Genomic DNA, 25,480 nt, shown 5'->3' with positions numbered 1-25,480 from the left:
CTGTCCAGCGAGGAACAGAAGGAGAAGCGGCAACTTCGCCTACCGAAGTGGCAGTGCGGAAGAATGCTTTGGAGGGAGCAAGCTCCGAACTGTTTTCAGGTATGAGAGCTGTTGCGGACTTAAATCCAGCAACAGAGGAGGTCCCAGAGTTTGTGTTGGACCCACAACAAAGATCCTCTCAACCAGAAACAACCCAGGATGTACAGCCTGTAATAACAAGGCCGGAGACAATTACACTGGGTGCTGTATGGGATTTGGTAAGCGGCCTGAACACCACTGTGAATAGACTGGAAGGCAAAATAGATTCCGTGTCTAGTAATTTGCAACAACAATTTTTGGGTATTCAGAGACAAGTAATTGGGGTCACTACCAGATTGGAGCAAACAGAGAGGAATATTAAAACTGTACAGTCAGTGAGTAATATGATGATAAAAGATCAGCTTGTATGTTCTAAACGATTAGAATTTCTTGAAAATAATGTTAGAAAATTGAATGTAAGGATGGTAAATTTTCCTAGGATTGCAGGTGAAACTGTGTATGTTTCTTTAAAGAGATTCCTAACTGAGGTAATAGGTTTTCTTGAAAATGATTTACCTTCTATAAATTCTTGTTTTTTCATAAAGAAAAGAACCTCAGATTTGCCAGTATCTATTCCTGCAAACCTTACCAGTGTTTTGGAAGATTCATTTCAACAGGTGATCGATAGAAACACTTTGATAGTTTCATTTATAACTACCACTGACATTAGGAAATTGATGAAGTTTTATTTTCAGAAATTCCCAGTTTCATTTATGGGTCAGGATGTAAAAATATTTCCAGACTTAGCCCCAATCACGCGTAGCAAAAGACGAGAATTTTTGCTTTTGAGACCCAGAGTAACTGCTCTGGGTTTCACTTTTCTTCTAAAATACCCATGTCAGTGTATAATTAAGCGTGGACATGAATCCTTTACTTTTTCTCAGATTGACCATCTAAGCCAATTTGTAGTGGCTAGAGAGCCTACTACCTCATCCCCAGTAGCAACCTAAGGTGTAAGATAGAAGTAATATATAGCTGCTAAAGGTACCATTTAATTTAAATATTTTTTTTTCTTTTGGAATTCTCCTTGATTATCCTGCCTAATGGGTTTCAGATGTGTGTATTAACACTCCTACAGAAACTAATTTAATAGTTCATTTCACCAACAGACTAATTCATAATTTTTTATTTCTTTTTTAATATTTCTTTCTAAATATGATGTTATATAGTCAGTTGGAAAATTAGTTACATCAATATTGTATTGAATGGAAATTACTATGTAATGTAAACAAGATAAATCAAATAAATCAATAAATAAATAAATAAATAAATAAATAAAAATTATGGCTAAGGTATTAGCAACAAGCTTGGGGTTGGTGGCTCCTTTCCTCATATATGAAGATCTGTTGGGGGTTTGTCCAGGGCAGGTTGGCTTCCGATAATGTGAAGAGGTTTTAGAATTGATCAAGCAAGCACACCAAGATAACATCCCTGCAGTGCTCTTGGCAGCAGATGCTGAGAAGGCTTTTGACAGAGTCCACTGGCCATTCCTGTTCAAAGTACTAGAGAAAATGCAATTGGGCTCTGACTTGATTGGTTGGATCCAGCACTTATGTGAAAATCCCAGGGCTTCTTGAAAATTAATGGGGGTTATTTGATGTCCTTTGAGGTAAAAAGAGGCACCAGGCAGGGATGCCCTCTTTTGCCATTGTTATTTGCTCCATCTTTGGAATCGTTTGCAGAGAGAGTGCGACATAATTCTCAAATTCAGGGGTTGTTGGTGGAGAATCTCATTACAAACTTCCCATGTTCGCAGACGACCTCTTGGTCACAGTGGTGGACCTGGAATCTTCACTGAGAACACTGCTGCAGGATATGAGATTATTTGGGAGGATTTCTGGTTTTAAAGTTAATGAGGATAAATCGGAGCTATTGAACATCTCAGTGCCAGGGGTATCATTTTACACGTATTAAGGCTAATTTCCCCTTTCAGGCAACAAAAGGGTGGGTGAGATATATAGGGGTGAAAATTGGACCCATTGTGACTGAGCTAAATGGGCTTAAATATTCTCCTTTATTAACTAGCATGCAAAAAGACTTAAGACAAATAGGACAGGCTGGACATTTCTTGGCTGGGGAGGGTGGCTATCATTAAAATGAATGTGCTGCCTCATTTCTATTACATTTTTCAAACTCTCTCTGTGCATGTGCCTGACTCTTTTTTGACACTACTCAGATTCATATGGAAATGTCGAACTCCTAGAGTTTCTAAATTAGTTCTTCTCTGAGACAAACTGAGGCAGGGGGCTCCAGGTTCCTCACTTACAGGCCAATACAGAACGGTGCGCTCGGCTGAGCGCACCATTAGCCCCCATTTGGCCATGCGTTTTCAACGCACTACTTTTACCCCTTATTCAGTAAGGGGTAATAGCGCGTGGAAAACGCACGGCCAACCCCCCCGAAACTAATAGCGCTCATCACATGCAAATGATATTGATGAGTCTATTAGGTAGTCACCCGCAATACAGAAAGCAAAATGTGCAGTCAAGCTGCATAAATGTGCAGCCAAGCTGCACCGGGCAAGTGTACAGAAAAGCAGAAAAAACTGCATTTCTGTACACCCTCCAACTTAATATCATAGCAATATTAAGTCGGAGGCCCCAAAAATAAAAAATAAAAAAAAATCTGCCCGTGGCCCGCAGGTTGGAAAACGGATGCTCAATTTTGCCGGCGTCTGTTTTCCGAACCCGTGGTTGTCAGCGTGTTCGACAACAGACGCCGGTAAAATTAAGCCTCGGCTGTCAGATTGCTGACAGCCACCGCTTCCGCCAATACGGAGGCGCTAGGGACGCGCTAGCGTCCCTAGCACCTCCTTATTAGTGCAGGCCCTAATTTAAATACTGAATCACGCGCCCAGGAGAGGTGCCTAGGTGCGCATTGGGACAGAGGGCTCTCGCCTCAGAGCGCTGGCTCTCTCGCGGATTTTACTGTATGGGCCTGTTAGCCTGGTATTTTGCTGCATCCCAACTGAGCGTGTTAATACATTGGCATACGGATGGAGAGTAAAAGCCCTGTGCCCGGATAGCCATGCTGGGGGCAGGAGACCACCATTACATATTAGGTCCTGGCAAAGGGGGAAGATATGTCTTACTGGTCTTTCCCCTTTCTCTAGATTAGTTCTAAAGGTGTGGGGGAAATGGAGATCCAGGTTAGTGGGTGACAAACAGGTATACCACCTCGCTTCTTTTCTCTTTGACAGAAATTTTACCCCAAGGACTAACAGATGGCAATAGAGCATTGGAGGGGGAAAGGCTTGTTTAAATGGGAGCAGATCTGGGATGGGCAGAAACTTATTATTTAGCAAACTGCAACAACTGTATCCAGATTCTGTGGCAGTTTTGTCTATAATCAGCTTATACATCTTGACGAGGGTTGAGCAGGAGCTTAAAAAGGGTAGATCTCTTTTTGAAAATTGTGTTCAAGCTGATAAGCTTACCAAGCCCATCTCCAAGATCTATGCTCTATTAAATCAGGAGCCCTAAAGGAAAATGGCGTTCCACACTGCTTGGGAGAAGGACCTGGGAGGTGTAATTGAAGATGGGGAATGGGATCAATGTTTCTCAGCTATTAGCAGGAGCTCAGTTTCCTCTTTAATTAAAGAAAATGGGTTTAAGGTACTATACAGGTGGTATCCTACCGCAGTTAGGTTGAGTCAGATGTTTAATAGACCCAATGATAGGTGCTGGAAAGAATGTGGAAAAAAAGTGAAACCAATTATGAAAAAAAATGTCCTTCATCACAAAATGTTTGTTTTGCAACATTCCAACCGGTCTTTGGCTATTGTCCGCAGTATTCATCAGCACTGGCATGTGCTTCAATTACACCCGATTTTTTTCTGAACAACCTCTAGTATCATTTCAAAGAGAATTAAACATTAGGAACCATGTTGTTTGTGCAGCATTACCTACTTCAGTCATCCATCGAGAGAATTTGGCCTCAAAGCATGTGGACAATGTGATATGTGCTCAACTACACTAGAAGGAGATTCATGGTAACATCCTATTACTGGCACAACATACACAAAGAAATTTTGTTCCAACTGCAATTCCAATAATGTAATTTATGTGATACAATGAAAATGTCCACAACTGTATGTTGGCCGGACGTCTCAACCTATAAGAACGCGATTAAGGGAATATCACAGTCGAGTGAATACTAAAAACCTTGAAGCTCCAATAGTCAAACACTGTTTATCAGCACAACACAATTTCTCACAATTACGATGGACCATTTTGGACCTTATCGCACCACCAGCACGTGGAGGAGACAATCATTTCCTGTTAAACTACAGGGAACAATGCTGGATTTTTAAGCTGTCCACTGAATTTCCATCAGGCATGAACGACACTATAGAATGGATGACTGATTTAAAGAACCCTTTCGGAAGATTCCATTGGTTCCTCTAGTTAAAACGATTTCTGATTGGTCAGTTTAGAAGTCAGCAATATGTTAAAAAATGTAAAGTTTTAAAATGGCGGTTCCAGTCTCAATGCAGTTGTGGGAAAAGTTTTGTTCTTAAAGACACATAAAATGTTCATGAACCCCTGACGAAGTTTATATGAAACACACGCTGTGTCGGGCGGGCATTGCAGAGCATTTAAAATCCATGCTGCTGCACTACCAACACGATAAGTGTCTTTAGTTTCATTTTTGTGGCATTTAAAATTTAGAAATTTACTAAATGACAAACCCAGTGATTACACACTCGAGCTGTTTTCTCACATCACTTAGTAATGAGAAATGTTACCACAATAAGTGAATACATAGCAACGCTTTGCTGTTCAAACTTTCAGCTCACTTATGAGGGTTTTGACATTTTTTCTATAATTCACCGGCATTTTTTTCATATGTGGTTTCACTTTTTTTTATACATTTTTACCACATACTAAACCAGTTCTGGTTTCAATTTGGAAAGGATGTGGAGTCAAGGGTACATTTATTCATTTGTGGTGGGAAAGTCCGGAAATTGGAAAACTGTGGGATGCAGTACTTAACTTTATCCATACCTTGGATGGAATTATGGTACCAAAAGATCCCAAAATATGCTTGTGTATACAGCAGCCGTGGGGAATGAGTTCTTTCAACAATGGGTTCAACAAGTGATTGCATCTACTAGATGTGAGATCGCCTACTGATGGTGTAAGCCCACTGTTCCATCCCTGATAGTTGTACATTCTAGAATCAATAAAGTTTGTTATATGGGGAAATTAATAGCTATGAGAAATGATAGATTGGTTAGCTTTGAGAAAATCTGGCATCCTTACCTGCAATGGAAATCTAATGCCACCATGTGATTGTATAGCTTAGGGTAAGGATTGGGGAGGGGTGGGTGCTTAGATGATAATTGTTTAAGTATTGCTGCTACTTATGGGTAGTACCACTGTTGGGGAGGAAGAACGTACGAATGTTTCATAAACCAGATTGCTGGGTTGCTTGTATTCTTACTATTGGTTGTCTGCTGTGGTTTGTATGCGTTCAATTGTTTGTGTAATCTCTGTGATTCTTCTTTCTCTGGTTCATATAATCGCCTTTCCTTTTTACCATGTAAATATGTGGGGGGGGGGGGGGGGGGGGGGGGGGGAGTAGGGGGTTGGGTCCATAAAGAGCCAAGTAAATATTTTGTTGTAAGAATCTGGTATTCTTCTACATTTTTGCATATTGCAGAAATGATATTGTTAATATATCTTGTTCAATAAACATTAAATTAAAAAAATATTTTGCTGCATCCAGCAGATCTGAACCATGAAATCAAATGGTCAATCTTTTATTAATAGCTTTTTATTCCCTTCTATATATTGTTTGGTATTCACTATGCTGTTTATGGAAATGCCTATTATCTATTCATTTCTTTGTAGTGCTCTGATTGGCTCCTTTTTTTGACCCCTTTGGATTGGTTATTTCAGGTCATGTGATCTTTTGGTACCATTTTTTTAAGTAGTCCTCAGGATTAAAAGGACTGTATATGTCTCTAAGTAGATTTAGATGCCTTACTTTTCTTAAGAAATTGTTTGAAGCTACTGCCTGCTAGATATTGTTATCTATATATTTATTTATCGTCTGGTTTTTATTTATTTATTGTTGGGTTCTGTCTTTTGGTTATTATATTTTCTGATTGTTGTCCCTTCCAATGCAGCTATGATGAAACATGGTTCGTGTCATGAGGCTTTGATTTAACTTTGTGAATGAACTATGTGGATTTATTTATTTCAACAATTTATATTCCACGAATCCAACATGTTCAGCGCAGATTAGAACCACACAATTATAATATAAAACATACATAATAAAAACACAAAATATACATAATCATAATAAAACTCACATAACATAATAAAACTCACATAACATAACTCACATAACAGATTAGCTGAAATAGGAAGCATGGATACCACATTAAAATGGTTTTCATCCTACCTATCACATAGAAATTTCCATGTAATGTTCAACAACAGTCTCTCGAATAAAGTAAACCTCAACGCAGGAGTGCCACAAGGATCTGCCCTATCAGCTACACTTTTCAACATCTACCTACTACCTATCTGTCACGCACCAGAACGCCTTGGTTTGACCCATTTTCTATACGCTGACGATATACAAATATTGGTCCCTATTCAGAAGACTTTGGAAGATACATACGAGAAAACAACTATCTCTCAGAAATCAAACAGCATCTGATCTGAAATTTATAATAAACATGGAAAAAACTGAGTTAATCATCCTCGACAAAACAAACACCACCCCCTCTTTACCACTTAAAACAGAAAACCCAAATACCTTAATCTCACCTGTAACTCATATGCGAAATCTGGGAATCACCATAGACAAAGAACTTTCATTCAAAACCCACATAACCAACAAAATTAAGGAAGGATACCACAAACTATTAACGCTCAGACGTCTCAAACCTTTCCTTGCACGGATGACTTCAGAACAGTCCTGCAACTACTTATCTTCTCCAACCTGGATTACTGCAATGCTCTACTCCTTGGCCTACCACTTGCTACCATCCACCCTCTACAGATCCTACAGAACACTGCCGCCAGAATTCTGACTGGATCAAAAAAACATGAGCACATTACACCAACCCTCATCTTTTTACAGTGGCTCCCAATAAAATACCATATAGAATACAAAGTACTTACAATCCTGCATAAAATAATCCAAGGACAGCAAAACAACTGGCTAAGCAAATACATCATAACCCACACTCCAAAATGAAACCTACACTCAATGAACAAAGGCCTCCTCAAAATCCCTCACGCCAGAACCTCAAAACTAAACACAAAACGCGAGAGAGCCATATCCATCGCCAGCCCCACGCTATGGAATTCAATACCAATAGAAATAAGAAATCAACTAAGCATCAAAATTTTCAAAAAAGACTTGAAAACCTGGCTTTTCACAAAAGCCTACTCAAACCATCTCAAGCAACAAGACCAACAATCAACCACGTAACCCAACAACAAGAAAAAGGCTTCATCCAAACAAATAACTTCCACCAGTTAAACAACTAAGACAATGTGCAACTGACCGTAATTACTACCCCTAGCCTATATGTAACAACAATTTCTTTTATAAGTAACAATACTACCCCTTGTATGAACATTGCTGTGATAGTAGATTATTAATATGTAATAATTATTGTATATGTTTTCAACTAACAATCAAACCCCAAAACATTCCTTCCTGATGACATTCTGCTGTGTTGATATTTGTATCAATGATTATTTCACGAGCACTGTAAACAGTTCTGATGGTGAAACCGAATGACGGTATACAAAACACGTTAAATAAATAGATAAAAATAATTCTAGCATCCATGACAGTAGGACTGGCCCAACTGCGTCCTTACCCAAACAACACAGGATACCAGTGTGTAGCATTAGCACCATGATGGAATTAGAACCTACACACAACAAAATTCGTACATGACATGTGAATTGGATGAAAAGGTCGCAGCTTTATTCAACAACATATTACTTTTAAAATAATCTGTACCCAAGCCACAATGGTAATAGCCCACCAGGCTACACCCCTCCTCTGCCACCCGTGTAGCAAGCAAAACAGCAGGGGGGGGGCCACTCCTTCCAAGGTGTCACGATCACTTGCTGCTCCTCCTCCCACCCCTCCCCAAAGCTACGTCATCAGTATGCGCTGAATTGTGGCTTCGAAATGTGTGAGAGGAGAGGGGGGAAGGAGGATGGAGGAACATGTCGCCATCAGAGCCCCGATGCACCATCCAGCATCGGATTGCTGCAGGCCTCCACACACGGCGCCCAGTTACTGGTGGGCTCCAGGCACGGGCCCACATGTAAAATAAAACATAACGTAAACAAAGCACAAAAATAAAAAAAAAATAAATCACAAATATAAAACACAGATTTGGCCAATATTAAATGAATTACTGCACCTTATTGGTTTTGGACAGTCCTTTTTATTTCCACATGCACCTTCAGTTTAGTTATTGATTGGCAGTGTGTATCTTTTCCACCTCTTATATTCCATCATAGAAAAACTAACCACAAACTGCTGGGTGGGAGGAAGAATTACTATCTTGGAGCAGCACTAAGTCAGAAATAGCAAGGGATGGAAAGAAAGATGCTAAACTAATAAGAGGCTGAGAAACAGTAGGTGATGAAAGAGGACAAGGAAGAGACAGAAAGACAAAGGAAAAGATGGGATAAAAAGGAAAGAAAGTTGAGGCTTAGTATGGGAGAAAAGTAAAAGATTGAGAAGGGGAGAGAAGTTACTACCTGTAGGAAGAGTGGCAGGCTGTAGTAAAATAGTAGGAAAGAGAGAAAGGGAGAAGAAAGCAATAAAAGGCAAAATCAAAGACAGAACTAAAAACGAAAAGGAAAGCAAAATAGAAATAAAACAAAAATTATCTGCATAATGGAGGTTAGACATCAGGGTTCTTGATTTAATGCTTCGTTCTTGCTGTGCCTGATCCAGAGGAGGCATCTTTCTTCTTAGAAATATTTGGATCAGCCCAGCACTAGCTTTACTCCTAGCTACATCACCTGCTTCATGTGATTTCTCACATGCATCTGTGATGGTCAGGATTCCTCTTGCCTCACATCGCTTGGGCTCAGTCCTGAATTCCTCTTGCTTAAATCGGATTAAAATGTCAGGTTTGACACTGGAGGAACCTGTTATGAGAAAAATGGTTACAAAATGTTTAGAAAAAAGTTACCCTAGATCCTATATTAGCTGTGCAAGTGAGCTCAATATTTTTGTTTTCAAAGGAACTGTCATCAGTGCAGAGCGAATAATATTTTGATGATGCTGTATTGATCATCATGAACAATTCTTTCTAGTAGTATCTTGACCAATTTAACATTAAGATCAGCTATTGAATTCTTCGAAAACCATGAATAAGTCTGGTTATCAGCTACAAGAAATGAGGGCAGGGATGTTTGCTCAGTCACATGGAAATTTAGGAATGGTCATTGTTACAATCCTGATATGAGCACTGTGGCTGCATCAGGCCTCCAAAAAAAGCTGGTGTAAATTGCATTGAGTAGCTAAGGTGATAACTAGATCCATCCTCCATAGTGAATGTGGCTTTCATTTTCAATTTTGTTGGGAAGAGGGAGGGACGTTTTGTCATAAAACCAAGGAGGTTGAGTTCTTTGCGCAATTCCATGCACAGCCTAGAAGTGAAAAAAAAATCAATGGCCCAAACACATAAGTAACAAAGGACTTGAAGAAGGCAACAAGATTCAAACCATAAAAGCAATATCAGAACATTACATGAATAAACAATTCACAGGGAACAAAAACACAGACTTCCCTGACCTCCCTGGAATCTCAGACAGACCCAACCGTGGAGAGCAAAGCCATTAAATCAAAATGCATTTGTAACCTTTCCTTTAAAAAGCTCCCAAGGTCTTTCTTGTCGTTGAATTAGCTACAATCCTCCTAGAAATAAAGACACAGCAAGGACAGCAAGTAATTTGGAGTCAGCAGAACACAAGCTAGACTCCTACCAAAAAAGGAGTGAGACTGTCCAGAATCGGAAAGCTAGAAGACCTGCAGAAAAATGTGCAAGCAGAGATAAAACAGCTAAAGAAAGAAAGAGAATTTCTAAAGGCCAAAGCAGAAAACAGAAAACAGACAGACATTCTGATATCAAGATCTTCAGGATCTCTGAAGAAGCCAACAGCCAGAATACAAGATTCTATGTAAAAAAAAAAATCTGCTTTCCCATTAATGGAGGTCCTGCTGGATACCTGCTGGATACCCTCAAAGCCCTAGGTTTTAGTCAGATCATCAACAAACCCACTCACAAAGCAGGTCACACGCTTGACCTCATTTTCGTTAATTCACAACTTTCTACACTTAACCCACCTGTAATCACAAGGTGTCCCCCAAGGTTCATCTTTATCATCAACCCTTTTCAATATATACCTCCTACCCCTCTGCCAATTACTATCTGACTTAGGCCTCAAATTTTTCCTTTACGTAGACGATGTGCAGATTATTATCCCAATCCAAAAATCCATTGAGGAATCCATGCACTTCTGGGAATCTTCCCTCTCTTCAATAACGTCAATGCTATCCAACCTACACCTAGCTCTAAACGTTGTAAAAACAGAACTACTCATCATTTCCACCCATCTTGACTGCTCTCCCCACGACTCACCTCAGAACACAACTGCTCCACAACACAAATTACAGGCTGTAAGAGACTTGGGCGTCCTTATCGACCATCAAGTAAACTTTAAACCTTACATCAAATCCATCATAAAGGGAGGCTTCTACAAATTAAATATCCTCAGGAAACTCAAACCTCTGCTCCACACCAATGATTTCCGAACTGTAATCCAGACTACTATGCTGTCAAAACTGGACTATTGTAACGCCCTCCTACTCGGCCTCCCTGCTACCACTATCAAGCCACTCCAGATCCTCCAAAATTCCATGGCCAGAATCATAACAAACACCCGCAAAACACATCACTCCAATTTTAAAAGACCTGCACTGGCTGCCTATCACCTTCCGTTCACAATACAAAACACTCACCATTCTTCACTGCTCATTATACCAACTCAATCACACCTGGCTGGAAGAAATGCCTCACTTCCGTACTTCCAACCGCCCCACAAGAAGTGCTCATGCAGGTACCCTACACATTCCTTCCCTGAAGGCTGCGCATCTGTCCCTCACCAGAGAAAGGGCTTTCTCCATAGCTAGCATCTACCTCTGGAACTCCCTCCCCCCCCTTCCCTCCGAATAGAACCATCACTTAACAAATTCAAAAAAGGAGTCAAAACATGGCTCTTCAAGCAGGCATACCCCGACTCAACCAATACGTAGACTTCTCCTAAATGGACCTTTCTAAATGGACCTTTCTAAGAATCTCCACTACCTGCCCTCCCCCCCCCCTCCCGTGCCCCTCCCCCCCTTGCTCTTCTCCTTTTCCATCTGTGCCCCTACCCTCCCCCCCTGGAACTTTGCTGCACTTCATAACCCCTATACCACTTTCTCATTGTTAAAGATAAAGTTTTCTTAGTTTGTACAAAGTTTCTCTTTTCTTTCTTTCTACCTTTTTCCTCCATAGCTATTTAGTTCTTTTATCCTACCTAATAAACGAAGGATGACCGACGTGCCGCAAATGCGCAGTAGAGACCAGCTCTACCGCGCATGTGCGGGCGAGCACGTCGGTCTGAGCCAGAAAAAAAGAAAAAAAAATGGCGGCATCCAGTGGCAGCGGCGTCCAGTGGCAGCGGCGGCGTCGGGAGGCAGCGGCGGCGGCGGCATTGAGTGGCAGCGGCGGCGTTGAGTGGCAGCGGCGGCTTCGGATGGCAGCGGCGGTGGCAGCGGCGGTGTCGGGTGGCAGCGGCGGTGGCGTCGGGTGGCAGCGGCGGTGGCGGGTGGCAGCGGCGGCAGCGAGGGAGGAGAGAGAGAGGGAGGGACTGACAGAGAGAGGGAGGGACTGAGTGAGAGGGGAGGAGAGAGAGGGAGTGGGACTGAGTGAGAGGGAGGGAGGGAGTGGGACTGAGTGAGGGGGGAGAGAGAGTGAGGGGGGAGAGAGAGTGAGGGGGGAGAGGGACTGAGGGGGGAGGGAGTGGGACTGAGGGAGAGAGGGGGGAGGGAGTGGGACTGAGGGAGAGAGGGGGGAGAGGGGGGGGAGAGAGGGAGGGAGGGAGTGGGACTGAGGGAGGGAGTGGGACTGAGGGGGGGAGAGAGGGAGGGAGGGAGTGGGACTGAGGGAGGGAGTGGGACTGAGGGGGGGAGAGAGGGAGGGAGGGAGTGGGACTGAGAGAGAGGGAGTGGGACTGAGGGAGAGTGAGTGGGACTGAGTGTGAGTGAGAGGGAGGGAGAGAGGGGGGAGGGAGTAAGACTGAGTGGGAGGGAGGGACTGAGTGAGAGGAGAGGGAGGAGTGGGTGAGAGGGAGGGAGGTAGGGGGTGGTGAAGAGTGAGGGGAGAGAGAATGAGGGGGAGGTGAGAGACAGAGGGATGTAGCCCGTTTTAACGGGCTTAACGGCTTGTGTTATTATATATAATCTCAGAATGTTTTTACGATGCTTATATCTTACACCATTTGCGTTTAACTATGACATGTTATTCTGTTCATTGTATTTTCCTCCTTTCAGTTCAATGTAAGCCATTATGATGTGCCTCACGAATGTCGGCAAAGAAAAGTCTATAAATAAATAAATAAATAAATAAATAAATAATGCAGGAACACAGGCCCTAAAAATCAAAAGGGCTCACAAAAGACTACTGAAAGCAGATAAAGGCTGAGAGTGTTCATAGTTAAACTTCTCAATTTATAAGAGAAAGAACATTAAAAAAAACATAGAAACATCCACACCAACTGCTCAGCTTTACAATCCCTACTACTCCCTCAGAGGTGGCCAGTGCTTGTCCCAGGCTTTCTTGAATTCAGATACTGACCTTGTCTCCACCACCTTCAGTGGGAGGCTATTCTATGCATCCACCACTCTCTCTGAAAAGAAATACCTCCTTAGATTACTCCTTAGTTTACCCCCTTTCACCCTCATCCCATAATCCTTCATTCCTGAGCCTTTCTGTTGAAAGAAAGGCTCTGCATTGATACCTTGCAGGTATTTAAATGTATCTATCATATCTCCCCTAACCCATCTTTCCTCTAGGGTACACATGTTCAGATCTTTAAGCCTATCCCCATAGGCTTTTCCTTATCAGCCTCTACACCTCTGAGTCTCACAATGCCACTTTGCACTGCTTCCTATCATTAACAGATACTAAAAAAGGCCTGTCCCCCCGTTTTACTGTATTTATTTTTTTCTTCCATTTGCATCTTTGTTTCATATGTAGAAATGAAGATAAGTGAAAGCTGCTAGTGAACAGGTGCTAAGTTGTATTGTATTACCCAGCAAGCAAAATACAAGATTATCGTAACAGAGACCAGAAGCAGAAAATAGTGAATTATATAACTCAGCCACAAGGTGGCATCTCCCTATTAGATACTACGCTTACATACTACACTACACTTGATCTATCAGTTAACACCTGTAACATCTCCCTTTTGTTTGTTCAGTATTTGCACAACTTTGTATTGTAAAATGTCCTACAATATAAGAAGGCTTTGGATATCAACCACTGAGAGAGCAGACAGGGCTTTTCTGTGCTTGCAGCAAGTGATCTGGTTTCAGTGGGCTGTTCTCTCTCCTGGATGTCATTCTTGGCCCAAAAATTCTAACAGGTATGCCCACTTGCTCGGGGTTCAATACTGTTTCCCATAGATCTTCTACTCACCATGCTTGGGTATGTACTTTATTTATTTATTTTGGATTCTTATATACCGACATTCTTGTATGATATACAAATCATATCGGTTTACAATACAACAGAACAATCGCGGCAGAGGCATTACATTGAAACATAAAAACAAGGCGTCTAATAACATATAATATAATACAATCGAACAATCGCTGCTAAGGTGTAACTTGAACCTTAGTGTCTAAAAGAATATAAGTATGCAAACATATGTACAAATGCTAATATAGCATAATGGGGGTCCTAAAGAACAATGGCACTTTAAAAACTTTGACGAATAATAATCAACAATCACATGATCCGTGTATTTTAACTTTCTTGCTTAAGTAGAATGGTTCAGGATACCTTGGCATGAAGAAGACACCCGGTGCGGAAAGAGGGGCAAGGGAGGTTTGAGAGGAGAGGGGGGTGAGAATAGGAAGGTGCTGTAGTGAAGGGTGGAAGAAAAGGATTAGGCTAAGAAAAGGGAGGAGGAGAGGGATCTTGGCTCCCAATGGTGACCTGTTAAGTCCTTTAACCGGTGTCCGGGTGGTCTAGGGGATCTGGGAAGGCTTGTCTGAAAAGCCATGTTTTTAGGAGTTTCTTAAATGTTTGGTGGCACGGTTCTAGGTGGAGGTCCGGAGGCAGAGAGTTCCATAGGGTGGGCCCTGCTGTTGAAATTGAACTTTTTCTTAGAGTGGATTTGACCGGTGGGGCGTATAATGATCCTTTGTAAGCATTTCTGATTGGTCTGTTGGATGTATGTGGACGGAGTTGAGAGCTTAGTTTGAGATGGGTGATGCCATGAATGTCCTTGTGGATCATCATTAAAGCTTTGAAGGTGATCCTAGTTTTTATGGGAAGCCAGTGAAGGAAATGAAGGATGGGCATGATATGGACTCTCTTGTTTGAGTTAGTAAGTATCCTTGCCGCAGCGTTCTGGACCATCTGAAGTGGTTTGATAGTTATCGCTGGGAGACCTAGCAGGAGAGAACTGCAGTAGTCTAACTTTGTGAGGATAATAGACTGAACTACTAGGCGGAAGTCTCTAAAATGTAGGAGAGGCTTCAGATTTTTGAGAACTTGAAGTTTAAAGAAACATTCTTTAGTTGTGTTGAGGACGAATGATTTTAAGTTGAAGCGATTGTCGATCCGAACCCCTAAGTTTCTGACGGAAGGGGAATGGTTGATGAAGGTTTTAGCGAATTGGGAGGCGCTTTGGGAATTTAGGAGAACGTGGTTTTCGTCTGGCGATATGATGAGGATCTCGGTCTTGTTGGGATTGAGGATGAGGTTAAGGCTGGTGAGCAGACTATTAATGGATTGTAGACGGCTGTTCCAGTGTGCCCAGGTTTTTTGTAAGGAATCAGTGATAGGTAGAAGAATCTGGACGTCGTCGGCGAAAATGTAGTATATTAAGTTGAGGTTGGAAAGTAATTGGCAGAGTGGCAGTAAATAAATGTTAAAGAGCGTAGGGGAGAGGGATGATCCTTGCGGGACTCCCAGGGTCGATATGATAGGGTGTGATTCCTTGTTGTTGATCCTGACCTTGTAGAGTCTATTCTCCAAGAATGATTTGAACCAACTGTGGGCCTGTCTTTTGATGCCGATATCTGATGAGCGCTCCAGTAGGATGGAATGATTAACCGTATCGAAGGCAGCCGATAAGTCGAGGAGTGCGAGAAGGTAAGGTTGTTTACCTTCCAGATTGAGAAGGATGGTGTCCGATAGAGAGGTTAATAGGGCTTCAGTGTTTTGGGATTTTCTGAATCCGAACTGGAAGGGGGAGAGAATGTTGTTCTCCTCTAGGTACTCAGACAGTTGATTTACAATTCTTTCCATGACTCTGGAAATCAAGGGTAGGTTTGCAATTGGACAGAAATTAGCAGGGTCCGACGTCGGAAGGTTAGGTTTTTTCAGTAAGGGTTTAAGAATGGCTAGTTTTAGTTGGTCTGGAACCCTTCCTTGTGTTAAGGAGCAATTAATGCTGTCTGCTAACGATTTTGAAATGATATTTGGGATGGAGAGAAGTAAATTTGAAGGAATTGCATCCAGCGGATGAGAGGAGGGTTTTAGCTTCTTGAGGATGGTTTCGATTTCCAAAGATGATGGAGTCTCAAAGGATGTTGGTTTGCCGCTCTGAATGGTTGTTGAAGTGCTGAAAGGAAGGGTTGTCAGTTGGGGGGTGGAGAGAGGCTTGAGGAGGTTAATTATCTTATTTTCAAAGTAGATGGCCAACTCTGTGGCTTTAGAGGATGCTTGCTCGTCTGGAATGAGGGGGGGGGGCGAGGGTTTTGTGAGAGATGAAACGAAAGAGAATAAGGCTTTAGGGTCGAAGGAGAAGTTGTGGATTTTTTTTAGAGAAGAATTCTTTTTTAGCTTTGAGGATGGCATTCCTGTATACATTAAGGTGGGCTTTGTAGTTGGATAGGGTGGAGGCGGACGGGGTCTTGCGCCATCGGAGCTCTTTACTAAGAAGTTCTTGTTTGATGGCCTTAATTTCTGGGGTGTACCAAGGGTTCCTGTTCTCCTGGGATGAGTGCATAGATTTGGTAATGGTTGGGCAGGATTGATCTGCGATCTCCCTTGTAATCTTAACCCATGAGTTTATAGCCGAAGGAGCGTCCGTGAGATCTCGATGGTTTAGCTCTTTTAAAAGCAGTTTGCTGAGTTGGTCTGTGGAGCAAGGTTTCCTGTATTGGATTGTAGTTCTAGGGAAGACAGGCCTAGGATGATCTTTAATTTGAAGTTCAGCTGAGATAATTTGATGGTCGGACCACGGGACTGACACACATGTTGGGTGAGTGGCGGAAGTGAGGCCATCGTTAAGGAAGATGAGGTCTAATGTGTGGCCTGCTTTATGCGTGGGGCCTGTAACAATTTGTCTAAAACCCAAATGGCTGAGTGTTGTAAGTAAAATTTCGCAATTAGGGGATAATGGAGATGTGTCCACGTGGAGATTAAAGTCTCCCATCAGGATGGCTGGTTTGTCCTTCTTGAAATGTTTAGCCGTGAATTCTATCAATGGCGAGGGATCCGAGTCCAAAGTTCCTGGTGGTGAGTAGGCCAGAGCGATTTGGAGATGATCCAAGTTGAAAAGAGCTAATTCTAGGTTGCTTATTCTGGTGGATAATTGTAGGGAGAGTCTTAGCTCCTTTTTTGCAGCTAGCAAAAGGCCTCCTCCTCTTTTTTTGAGTCTCGGGATTGAATGGATGTCATATAGATGGTTGGGGAGATAGTTTAAGAGTACTGTGTCCGTTGGTTTCAGCCATGTTTCTGTAATGGCGCAAAGGTCAGGTTTGGCGTCTGTCAGGTGGTCGTTGAGAAGATGAATTTTTTTTGTGATGGACTGAGCGTTGAAGAGGGTTAAAGTAAATAAAGTGAGACCGAGCATTTGGGAGACTGGAGAGATTGTGATTGGGATCAATCTTTGTTGTCGATTGCCTAGTATCTTGGGTCTGTTGGACTTGAGCTTGAGAGTGTAGGGAATAGTGGGTATAGGGAGTGAGAGCATCTTAATGGATGGATTACAACAAGGATGGATTATGGCTCTGCAAGATTTAGTGAGTCGTTGTTTCAGGAAAGAGGTGTGGGCCAATATCCAAAGGTAGGAGGAATGGATGATTTTTTGAATGATGTGAGGTGTGGAGCCCACTGGCTATTGCTACTTTACTATCTTGCTACTGTTGGGTAGGCCTTCTTGGGGGAGGACTGTGTCTATGAGTAGTGGGGCCTAGCAGGACCTCCTTGTGGTATAGCTTAGGCTGTGAGTGGAGGCCAAGAGCCGGCCATCTTTACTCATCAGCCCCTATTATACTATACTCTATAATAGGGGCTGATGAGTAAAGATGGCCAGCGCCAATGGCATAGGTAATGGCATGGTAAGGGCAAAGGGGCATCGGCGCCATTTTTTTTTAGAACTGCTGATGCCTGGGAACAGGAAATCTCTCCCCGAGGCCCCCCTGGACCACCAGGTAATTTTAAAAGGTTTTGGGGGGGGGGGGGGGGGTCGGGAGGGTGGGGTCGATTTAAAGGGTCGGGTGGGGTTTTTTTTTTTAGCGGCGCGGGCCTCCCTAAAAAAAAAGGGTCGGGAGGGTTTGTTTTTTTTATTGGGCCATCGGCGCCATTTTAATTAGTGGCAGCCAAAATGGCGCCGATGGCCCGAGAGCAGGAGATCGCGCCAGGACCCCCCCCCCCCCCCCCCACTGGACCACCAGGTAATTTAAAATTTTGGGGGGGTTCGGGAGGGTGGGGGAGGGTAAGGAATTGGTTTTAAAGGGTCGGGGTGGGTTTAGGGGTTGTTTTGGTGTGCCGGTTTTCCCGCCCTCCCCCAAATAATTCCCGTGCCCTATTTAATGATACAATACAAATGCCCCTGACGATAAATCGGGGGCATTTGTATTGTATTGTGCACTCTAACGATTTAGGACGATTTTAAAATTATCTGACGATAATTTTAATCGTTCAAAAACGATTCACATCCCTAATAAATAGTAAACTAAAGGTTAGAGGAGCCACTTACCAGTTTCAATGAAGAGCAGGAATCACACTGCATACCTTGCTTGAAGAAAGGCTAACCACAAACTAAAAATATCAGCTGAAGAAGGGTCAGGAATTGACCTGCCCTTACTAGAGGAAAGGAAATTATCAGGTAAGTAGTAATGTCTCCTTCCTCAGCATTCGGGCAGGTCAATCCTCACTACTGGGATGTACCAAAGCTAATCTCGAGAAGGGCGGGAAGCTGCCAACGGTCCAATCAATGCTGCCTGTGCAAATGTGGCATCCTCCCTAGCCCTAACATCCAAGTGGTGTGCAAAGATGACCATGTTACCGCTCGGCAAACTTCAGCAGGCGACAACAAACGAAGTTCCACCCACAATACCACCTGAGCCCTCGTGGAATGTGGCTTAACCTGTTTTGGCAATGCAATCTCAGCAGACACATAGGCTGCCGTAATGACTTCTTTAACCCAGTGGGCTATCGTTGCCTGCGTCGCTTATGCTCCCTGCTTATCTCCACCATGGAGCACAAACAGGCAATCAGACTTCCAAACAGTTTTAGTCATCTCCAAGTACCGCAGTAAATGACACTTAACTTCCAAAGAACGCAAAAGATGGTACTCAACTTCATTTCTATCCCTGTCCAAAGTGGGCAGGGAAATGAACTGATTCAAATGAAACTCTGAAACCGCATTTAGCAAAAAATAGGGCACAGTCCAAAGTTGAACTGCACCCGGAGTCACACAGAGAAAAGTCTGATGGCAGAAAAGAGCCTATAGCTCAGTGACCTGACGTGCTGAACAGATTGCTACCAGAAACACTGTCTTCAAGGTAAGCAGCCACAAGGAAAGAGTACACAGCGGTTGAAAAGTCAGGTCTGCCAAGAACTCAAGGACCAAATTAAGATCCCACAGAGGCACTGGAAGCCACAATGGGATGTGAAGATGCTTAACTCCCTGCAAGAAATGGGACAAGCCTGGATGGAAAGACAAAGGCCCGCCCATTGACTCTTCCCCTATAACAAGCCAGGGCTGCAGTTTGAACCTTCAAGGCATTAAGGACCAAACTCTTCAGCAAGCCGTTCTGTAAAAAATCCAAAATCAAAGGAATATCCAATTGAGTGGTTGAATACCTCACTCAGAACACCAGGCCTCAAAGCCCCTCCAAACTCTAATATAAGCTAGAGAAGTGGAAAATTTCTAGGCCCGAAGAAGAGTAGAAAATATAGCAGGCATATAATCACGCTTCAACAACCAAGCCCTTTTAAATGGCCAAACTGTAAGACAGAATCGACCCAGATCCTAATGCAGAATGGGCCCCTGATATAAAAGGTCCACCCAAGATGGTAGCCAGAGGGGATTGCCCACCAGAAGTCTCTGGAGATTGGCATATCACAGTCTTCGAACCCAATCTGGAGCCACTAAAAGGACTGTGTTGGTTTGACTTGCAATCTTCTGTACCAGGCTGCCTATCAAAAGCCAGGGCGGAAACACATACAGCAGGGCAACACATTGCCACTCCTGAATAAGAGTGTCTATACTCATCGCTTTTGGGTCCTGCCTGCAACTGAAGAAGCTTGGAACCTTTGCATTGTTGAACTTCACTAACAGGTCTATCTAGATCCGATAGGCCCCCAACGGTTCACCAGGAGCTGAAAGGCCTCATCCGCCAGCTACCATTCTCCTGGGTCCAAGCTTCTCAAGAAATCAGCTCCAATATTGTACTTTCTGGCAAAGTGAGAGGCGGATATGCTTAGGAGATGCTGTTCCGCCCAAATCCTGAGCATACCTATCTCCTCCAACACCTGTTGACTCTTGGTTCCACCCTGACGACTGATGTAAGACACCATCGCCGCATTGTCGGACATTATCCAGACCACCCAAGTCTCTAGCCACTCAGTGAACTGCAAGCACGCTAATCAAACTGCTCATAGCTCCAGTCTGTTGATGTTCCACTATGCTGAATTCCAGCATCCTTGTATCACCAACTCCTGACAGCGAGCCCTCTAGCCCCAGAGGCTCGCATCTGTTGTGAGCACCAACCAATCTGGCATCTTCAGGGAAATTCCCTTCCTGCGATGATCTGCCTGTAACCACCAGTCAAATGGGATCTCACCTCTAACGGAAGGAGCAACCTCACCGCATAGTTTTGTGACCGCAGACTCCATTGGGAGAGCAATGCGTGCTGAAGGCGGCACATATGAGCCATTGCCCATCCCAGGGAACCACTTCCAATGTGGCAGCCATCAACCCCAGGACCTGCAGATAAGGCAACATGGTCAGACGAACAGAGTTCCACAGGGATCAAACTCGCAGCATCAACATATAGATCTGAGACTTTGGCAGAAATACTCTGCCCTGCCTTGTATTGAACCGAACCCTGAGATACTCCATGGTCTGAAACGGCTGCAAACTGCTCTTGGCCAGATTCACCACCCATCCTAGTTCCTATAGCAAGGAACCACACTGCAGGAGGCACAAAGACTCTCTTCCACATCCTTGGCTTGAATCAACCAGTCATCAAGATGGGGTGAACCAGAATGCCTCCTTGCGGAGGACCACCGCTACCACCACCATGACCTTGTAAAAGGTCCTAAGCGCTGTGGGTATCCAGAGAGGCAAGGCCTGAAACTGGTAATGATGATCCAGAATGGCAAACTGGAGGAACCACTGATATTTCCAACGGATGGAAATATGCAGATGCACCTCTGCAGGTCCAGAGATATGAAGTACTCCCCTGCTTGTACTGCCATTATGACAGAGCGCACCATTTCCATCCTGAAATGCGTAACTCATAAATGTTGGCAGATACCCTTGAGATCCAGTTGGGCCAAAACGAACCTTCCTTCTTGGGCACAACAAAATAAATGGAATAGTGGCCTGAATTTTTCTGCAATTCAGAACGGGAATCACCGCTTTCGGATTCAACAGCCTTTCTAACATCTTTTCCACTTCCACCCTCTTGCATAAAGAGACCATAAAAGCATCTGGAGAAATGCAAAGAAATTTGAGAACATACCTGTCCCAAACTACTTTGAAAACCCATTGAAGTATTCTGGACCTACCTGGGATAAAAACGGGATAGGTGACCAACTAGCTCCTGCACCACCAAGTGAGCCCGCAAACCTTAATTGGGAAGACTGAAGGGCTTCACCTCTGGAGCCCGCATCCTTTCAAGGCCCAAGGGGGCGAAAGAACTGAGGCCTGCAGAAGGGACGGGACATCTGGTGGCTGAAAGGAATCAGTGAGATTTTTGCTTGGGACATTGTCTTTTTTAAAAGTATTGGGGCAAAGTTAACTATTTGGGAATATTATTTAGTGTGTTTGTGCTTTTAATAGTCAGTAAGGAAGCGAATAAACAGAAGTTAGACTGTATTTTTAAATAGTCAGTCAGTAAGGCAGCTAATAAGCAGTAGTTAGAGTGTTTGTATATTAAAAACAAAACAAAAACAAAAAAAATAGCCAGAAGCTAGAAATAAGCTAGGAGCAGTGTATACCTAAGTAAAAAGGTTGAAAAGTTCAGTTCAGTTACTCACCTTGGAAAGGTGTTGAGGCAGAGTGATTTGGTTTGATTAGGTACCAACATTTGTTAATCAAGAGAGCAGTGAGTCACTCTGGCTGACTAACTGAAGTTAGACTGTTTGTATTTCCCAACCCACCCACTCCTAGCTCATCCTTTAATTTATAGGCAGGTGCCACTTTAAAAAAAAAATAGCACTCCTTTTAACGTCACTTCACAAATTACCCACACCTTATTGAGAGTTTGATCATTCCCCTGTAGGCCACTACTAGATATATAGTGAATTCACTAATACATTTAAAGGACATTAGACACATTCCTACTCCCATAGCAACCTAAAACTTAAGTAGGAACTGAACAAATTTGAGATGAAGGCAGTTAGTGTAGCTGGGTTCCAAAAAAGTTTGGATAAGTTCTTGGAGAAGTCCATTAACTGCTATAAATCAAGTTTACTTAGGGAATAGCCATTGCTATTAATTGCATCAGTAGCATGGGATCTTCTTAGTGTTTGGGTACTTGCCAGGTTCTTGTGGCCTGGTTTGGCCTCTGTTGGAAACAGGATGCTGGGCTTGATGGACCCTTAGTCTGACAATTTCTTATGTTCTTAAGCAACATGCAAGGTTAAAGTAACAACAAACTCAAGAAATAGAAAACAGTGAAATATAACAATTAGCCACAAGGTGGCTTCAACCTATAAGTTATAATTTGTAACAATCTTTGCTCTCCTAACTACTTTCCCATCTTCTCTTAGCTTTTCCAGATATTGTTGCCTGTCTTGCTCTTTCTGTGATCTCTTATAATTTATGAACACAAACTTTTTATTCTTACCTTTTTCAACTACTTCTTTAGAAAACTAGAGTGGCCTCTTTTTCCTTCAATTACTTTTCTAAGAAAGAGGTTAGTTGCCCTTACAATATTTCCTTTTAGTTTTACCCACTGTTCTTCTGCTTCCCCCAGATTTTCCCATGCAGATAATGACCCCTTGAGGTAATCCCCCATTTTAACAACATCAGTTTTCCTGAAGTCTAGGACCCTTGCCTTAGAATTAACTTTTATTTTCTGAGCTCTAATATTGAACCACACCATCTGGTGATCACTGGATCCCAGAAGACTATCCACTACAACATCAGAACATATCATAAGGCAGTAGAGATGTATAGACAAGACAAGATGCATTTCACAACCAGTTGGTGTAAATAAAATGGAGCTTACAAACATGGGTCTCCAGGCATCCAGTGAAAATAACTACTTTTTACAATAATGAAAAATAGATTTACTTAAACTCAGTCAAGGGAGCAAGAAAATTCATCAGAAAGCATAAGACCTGTAGCTCTCTCCCTACATTTGAGCCATTATCTTATAGACCTCCTAATATGTTCCAGCCTATGGTCCACAGACCCCAACTGAAGCATGGTTGCAAAGGGGAGAGGTAACAAGACCTATAATGGTGATCCAATGACAAATATAACAAGGCAGTAAGATACATCCACAGCACCGATGGAGGACAAACAGCAACAAATCAGCTACAACTAATACCCCCTAAACCTAAGAAATAATGAACTTAATAAGGACCCTCCCCCTTATGGAAATGATCACTATTGCCTTACCAGAATAGCCACTCATGCGCAGACATAGTTGGACACACAGATTTAAACACAACCACATCCCCTATACTAAGGCAGATAAAATAGTAATAAACATGTCATACAAGAATAATGACTGGAAAGGGTGAGGAGAGAGGGAAAAATAGTGACAGAAGTTCTACAACTAGGGCAACACAGACAGCTTGAAATAATCTAACAAACCAACCTGCACTTAATGGATGAGATGTTAAAGTACGGTATAAATCTAAGCAAGAAAAGAGATATTTATAATACTTTTGTATTTTTACTAGGGATGTGCATTCATTAGTTTTTGGACATTCATTCATTTCGGGGTAGATTTTCATAGGGTTACGCGCGTAACCCCCGAAAACCTACCCCAAACCCCCCTGTGAGCGCCGAGCCTATCTTGCATAGGCTTCCGGTGTGCGCAAAGCCCTGGGACGCGCGTAAGTCCCGGGGCTTTCCTGGGTGTGTCACGACCGGCGCGTCATCGGGGGCGTGTCAGGGCCGGCGCTTCATCCGGGGGTGTGGCCGCGGCCCCCGGACCGGAACATGGCACGCAGCAGCCAGCCCGGTGCGTCCAAAGTTACGCCTGCCTTGAGCAGGCGTAACATATTCAACAAAGGTAGGGGGGGTTAGATAGGGCTGGGAGGGTGGAAGGAAAGTTCCCTCCGAGGCCGCTCCGATTTCGGAGCGGCCTCGGAGGGAACGGGGGCAGGCTGCGCGGCTTGGCGCGCGCAGGCTCCCGATTTTGGGCAGCCTTGCGCGCGCCGACCCCGGATTTTAATGGATACGCGTGTATCTATTGAAATCCCGCGTACTCTTGCTCGCGCCTGGTGTGCGAACAAAAGTACGCGTGTGCACAAATTTATAAAATCTACCCCTTCATGCGTAAGTGCATATATAACAAACTGACAAGTGTACGCACAAAACAAATGGTATGCATGTCCCTCTAAAGTGCATCCATTAGGTACACACCATTCATTATACCTACATTCATTCATTTGTTAGATACGTGATAGGTGTCCAAATGAATTAAACGAATGAATGCACATCCCTGTTTACCTGCTACAAATCCCAAAGCCTGGAACCCTATTCCCTTCCCAGACATGAATATCTCCAGATACAGGGAAACCCTGAGGCGCCAAACCCACATCTCTAGTGTGATCAGAAATACAAATCACATAAAGAGAAGTATTAACATTGTCACGTCTTAATGTGGACTATCTCAACAATCCAATTATAAGGGAGATCAATATATAAAATCTCTCTATAATCAGATAATACCATGGTACCAAAATTCAGAATCCTTAATACAAGCATTAATGCACATTAAACATTGTAATACATGTCACCATTAATGTACTTTAGCATATTAATTCCATGTTAACATTGTGGATTAATATACACAAAAATATTAAAGCAAAAAACAAACAAACATTAATGAGCTGTGTTATGTGCAAAATCATGCATCAGTTCATTCAATTTTTAACTGGGTTACCATAATTTGCAATAGCCCACCAAAAACACAAAAACTCAACGAACACCTCCCATTATGCCTCTGTGGTTAAATCAAGCAGTACTGCCCTCACTTGACATTTCCTCTGGCAGCCCCACATCCTTGTCAGGTGTCTCTCAGTTAGCCTAATCTATCCAAAGTACTACTACTACTTAGCATTTTTATAGCACTACACAACAGATGCAGTGCTGATGTAGGGTCACAGATAATAGGAACACAAGAGAGGATTCCTATTGCTGAATTTCTAAATGATGTTGGCTGATCTTAGTAAAGATGTCCAGGAGGAATTTTATACTTACTTGTTACAGGAGGGTGAATCCGTTCAGTAGTCTCTGATTCAGGAGGATCCATGAAGGGGAGATCATCCTCTTGCTTAACACTCAGTGAGAACACAGACGTCACAATCGGAAGATCTATTATGAGAAAGCAAACAAGTCTAGAAGGACTCACCAAGCACCCACTAATATTATATTGGGAAGTAGATGTTAAGTCTCCAAATATTTGATGCTAATGA

At 42.9% G+C, this 25,480-nt stretch overlaps 1 protein-coding gene across 5 annotated transcripts in view; it reads right to left on the bottom strand.

Moving 5' to 3' along the window:
- LOC115087386 (oocyte zinc finger protein XlCOF6-like) overlaps positions 1 to 25,480 on the bottom strand; it is a 58,125-nt gene that overhangs the window by 18,876 nt on the left and 13,769 nt on the right. For 4 of the 5 annotated variants that reach the window (XR_003855509.1, XM_029594509.1, XM_029594511.1 and 1 more), the window contains exons 4-5: positions 25,266 to 25,379; positions 9,099 to 9,227 (exon numbers count right to left, since the gene is read on the bottom strand). Coding sequence is in view for 4 of the 5 variants with exons in the window: in XM_029594509.1 (XP_029450369.1) it covers positions 9,099 to 9,227; positions 25,266 to 25,379 (243 nt within the window). In the remaining variant the exon portion in view is untranslated. The remainder of the gene's footprint in view (positions 1 to 9,098; positions 9,228 to 25,265; positions 25,380 to 25,480) is intronic. The other variant, XM_029594510.1, reaches the window with a different exon arrangement.

Source organism: Rhinatrema bivittatum, chromosome 3 (genome assembly GCF_901001135.1).
Source record: "Rhinatrema bivittatum chromosome 3, aRhiBiv1.1, whole genome shotgun sequence".
Classification (NCBI taxonomy): domain Eukaryota; kingdom Metazoa; phylum Chordata; class Amphibia; order Gymnophiona; family Rhinatrematidae; genus Rhinatrema; species Rhinatrema bivittatum.
Note: the sequence above shows the minus strand (reverse complement) of the source record. Positions and strands in the feature narration are given on the sequence as shown.